Source organism: Mesitornis unicolor, unplaced genomic scaffold (assembly GCF_000695765.1).
Source record: "Mesitornis unicolor isolate BGI_N332 unplaced genomic scaffold, ASM69576v1 scaffold37370, whole genome shotgun sequence".
Taxonomy (NCBI): domain Eukaryota; kingdom Metazoa; phylum Chordata; class Aves; order Mesitornithiformes; family Mesitornithidae; genus Mesitornis; species Mesitornis unicolor.
The window spans coordinates 13,928-18,074 of record NW_010161424.1 but is presented as its reverse complement, the minus strand read 5'-3'; the positions used below and the strand labels follow the sequence as shown (position 1 = coordinate 18,074).

The following is a 4,147-nucleotide window of genomic DNA, read 5'->3' as shown; positions in this document are numbered from 1 at the left end:
CAAAGTATTCTCTGGGGAGCTTGCAATTCTTTCAGTAAGTTGCCAAGAGACAGTCACACAATCTAGAGCAGATCTCGCATGTCTCCATAAAACCATGGACCCTCAAGGATCCCGAAAAGCATCACAAATGTAAATGGCAAAGGGACCATTCTGTACTTCTGAGACACAGGCAGCATCAATTTCCATTGCAGTAATTCCAGGTAAACGGCAAAAACCACTCGATTCGTGACTTCAGCCGCAAAGGCATTTTGTTAACAGGACGAGTGACGCCACACCACCAAGGAGGAACCCAGAAAGCATCAGGCCACTGTTACCTGGTAGAGACCTTCATCCTCCTCCTCAAACTCGGTGTTTGGAAGGCTGTGGTGCCGCTCGTAGCCTGTCCTGCACACCCCGTTGGGCTGCCGCCCCACGTCCAGGTGGTGGTCGCTGGAGGACTGCGTCATCACCATGCCCTGAGGGGTGGGCGAGTGGCTTTTGCGGGACACGGTCTCCTTCCGGTGGTGGATCAGCTTTCTGAAACAGAACGAGGGCATCAGGGACAGCAGAACTAAAGGAGGGGAGTGACGGTGCCGCAACATTTAAACGCTGTATTTTATTGATTTATTGCATTTGAGCTATATATACCAGAATTAGTCATGTTACTCTGAACAACAACTCCAGTTTCATTAACAACTAAGGAAGCGCTGCTGGGGGAGGAAGGAAGAGGCTTTGCAAGAGCCCATGATTTATTCATCAGCTCGCTGGAGAAAAATGCCTCTTCCTCGGGAGAGAGGCACATATTGCATTGCAAGCCTCAGAAATTGCCTGCACTTCAGAATCGCTGCTCAACTGAGATTAAACCAGCATGCCTCAGCACAGAGCATAAGATGTCAGAGAAAAACAAAACTCCTCCTCACAAGCAATTATTTGAGAACATATTAAGGACCTTGGTGCCACATGCCAACAACCTCCACAATTCCCGGCTGGCAGAGAGGAGAAAATGCATCCAGAAAGGTTTTGGATTTCTCCTGTGAGCCTGCAGTGCAGCTGAGAGTTTTCTCTTCTTTACATGCACAGGGATAAAGGGGGGAGACCGAAACACGGTCACAGGAGGAGCAGCATCGGCTCCCAGCTCTGGCGCTGGAAGGTCTCTGAGTGCATCAGCATTTCGCAGCACAGGGACTCAAACAGCGATGTCCAACGTGACCCTCCAGATGTGAGCATCACACGCTGACCACCCTCCACCTCTCCCCAGGGCCCACGGTACTTACTGGAGGACATCTCTCTGCTCCAGGTTGTACTTTCCCCCATTCTTCATGGCTGCGTTGTGCACAGCCTCAATGGCACGGTCAATAGACTGGAGAACCACATCTTGCTCCAGCACCTGAGAAACACAACACCCCACACGTTACTGTGCCACTTCTGCTGTGCTTCTTCTGCACCAGAGCTTGTGGCAGGTGAGACCGCAGAGGGAAACCCACAGAGCAGGCACCACAGGAGCCAAATGGCCAGCAAATGGCTCCCAGAGCCAGACCTCCATCCAGCACCATCTCATTTTCCCCTCCTTCCTCCAAATGAAACATATTTGCAGCTGTGTTTCAAACTAAGCCTACCCATTAAAGGTTTATGGTTGGAAAAGAGAGTCACTGTCACAAACTCTGAAGTCAGGAAGAGCAGGGCAGAGCCCCAGGGCCATGCAGCAGCCTTGAACAGCCACCCTGCTGCAGGGAGCTTTCGAGAGCCCGCTGCAAAGCCCAGCTTACCCCAAGCTCCGAGCCTTCTGCTCTCACTGCCTGCTACGGAGCAAATACACAGCTGTGACTGTTACAGACCCAGTCTGGTGGCCTTCAGACTCCGCTGGCTCCAGGTTTGCACTTCTGCTCGCTTTCTCCTCCATGTTTTTTATTGTTGTTTTGCAACTTGAAGTGCATTTTCCAAACCTCCACCCAAACTGTCATAACAACCTGGATTCCTCCTGCCAGCCAGTTTAGCACTCGTTACCGCAGCTGAATTAAACACCAGCCTTGGAACACGAAATATCAAAGACATCACTGCCCGGGCTCACAAGGGAGAGCCGTGGCGAAGGGGCACGGGAAGGCACAGCGAGTTTCCACGCTTGGGACATTCTTCACGGCTTTGTCAACGCTTGAGATGCCTTCAGAAGAGGAGACCTTGCCAGGAATAAGGCTGAAGGCAAAGGAGATGCTACTGAGACTGCGGCCTGTGCCCTGGGTCCCTGCACCATCCACTCGGCACCACCAGTGCAGCCGCAGCCCCGCACGCAGGGGAGGAGCAGGAGGGGATGGGAGCACTTGGACTCCAGTCGTCGTTTGAATGCTAAACCCCCTTCCTTCCTCTTTGCTTGCTCTGCCCTTCCCTGCATCACAGCAACCATTTATCCAGCCAAGGAGCTGCTGGAACCTCATCAAGGATGCACCTTAATTGGCCTTAGGGGGCTGTGGAGCAGCAGAAGGCGAGCCCTCCCTGCCGGGGCTGAAAGTGCCTGCCTCCACAGCACCGGCATGCAGTTTTCTGGTAACATGCTATGTATTATTTATATCCTGATTAATTACTAAACCAAATGTGAATAACAGCTACCGCAGAATGTGGGAAAAAAACCAGCGCTCCAAACAAGGTGGGGATGAGAGGCCCCCTCTGCAACTCTCAGCTTTGAAAAAGAACAATTCAGAAGGAAGGGGGGTTGCTGGTTTGTCTTCCCAAGAAAGAGAGAGAGGAAGGAAAGCAACTGGGGAAAACTTTTTAAAAAAACAACCCGGGTGTGTTCAAATAAATCCACCAAATTTGTTAACGTATCAGATCAAAGACAAAACCAACACTTGGAACCCAACTTGGGGTGAAGCCTCCAAGCAACACCATCCTAGGGAGCATTTCACCACCTCTAATTACAGATCTAAGTGAGGAAATGAAGCAAAGCCCATTTGAACACATTTAAAGGAGCACTGGAAGAAAAGGCAAGTAATTTCAGAAGATCCATCTCATTTTCTGAGGAGGTAAGAGAAAATTAAAGCAAGCTGCACACTTTCTCTGAGAAAGGGAAGCAGTACAGAAGTCTCCAGCACCGCTGTCCCCAGGGCAATGCCCTCCTGTGCAGCTCCAAATGCCAGATACCCCTGCCCTCTGCACAGCGTGCTTGTTCTTGTGCTGCTCCCAGCTGAGCCACCACCCCGAAACTCAACACAGCTCGGGCTATGGCCTCCAAACGCCCACCCGGGGGCATTCCCTGGTCTGTAGTCCCTCCACATCCACCACTGCCCTCTCCAAAGCCACCCACGAGCCTCTCCACAAGACGCACCCCTCGGCGCTGCCTTCTCCCTCCCTCCCCACCCCACCAGGCTTTCACCCACACGGGTTTCCGCCGTTCCCAGCCTGATCTCCCCAGGGAAGACGGCAGCGCAGAGCGCTGAATCCTCCCGAATGTCGCAGCATCTTTGCCCTTTTCCAGAGAGCACATCGACAGCGTCCACAGGAATCCACAGGAATCCACAGGCTACAGCTGCTGCTCGCTGTGTAATGCCATTTGTTATGGCGAGAGACCTTCTTTTCTGGTAAAACACAGTGTTTTCACACTAATGCAGCAGTGCTGTGACAACCAGCTTTTAGCTGCTGTGCTCTTTCCTTTGTTTCCGCCCCCAACCCTCTATTAGCAAGGCTCTGTCAAAAGGGGTGGAACAAAAAAGCAGCATTAACTTGCCACTTGCACTTTATGACATTGTTGATGCTGCTCACAAACCATCTCCTCCTCCCCTGCTCAGCTGAGCTGGTCGGGGGGCAGGGTCTTTAGCACAGGGGCCACCTCGTACTCAGGGTTTGCAGGACCCTGGTTTGCATCGGGGCTCCCCTGCGCTATAGTCACAAACTTAAAAACCAGAAATCAGTATCCCAGATAAATCATGTGAGTGCAAGGAGTCTGCATGCTCCTTGGGTTAACCAAAATGGCACCGCGCTGTCTGAAGAGGACGGCCACAAAAGCACGTTGCAGTTAAAAGGAGCACGGGTTGCACAGAGGTGACAGCTGGGTTTACCAATGTCTCACTTACAGACTCCTTCTCCCTAGGACAGGGATTACCTGCCCACTGCAATCCAGGATAACGCACGTGCCTCGCCGTGCTCCCCACGCAGCTCGGGGAGTCCGGTCACTCCATGG

General features: G+C 52.3%; 1 protein-coding gene across 1 annotated transcript; it reads right to left on the bottom strand.

The window, feature by feature from the left end:
• Nucleotides 1-314: 314 nt before the first annotated feature.
• Nucleotides 315-1,366, bottom strand: LOC104547129 (NCK-interacting protein with SH3 domain-like; the record flags this gene model as incomplete). The annotated part of the gene is made up of 2 exons (XM_010192713.1): nt 315-516; nt 1,254-1,366. Coding segments are annotated over 2 exons (315 nt in total), but the record flags the coding sequence as incomplete, so codon positions are not given.
• Between the last annotated feature and the right edge of the window lie 2,781 nt (nt 1,367-4,147).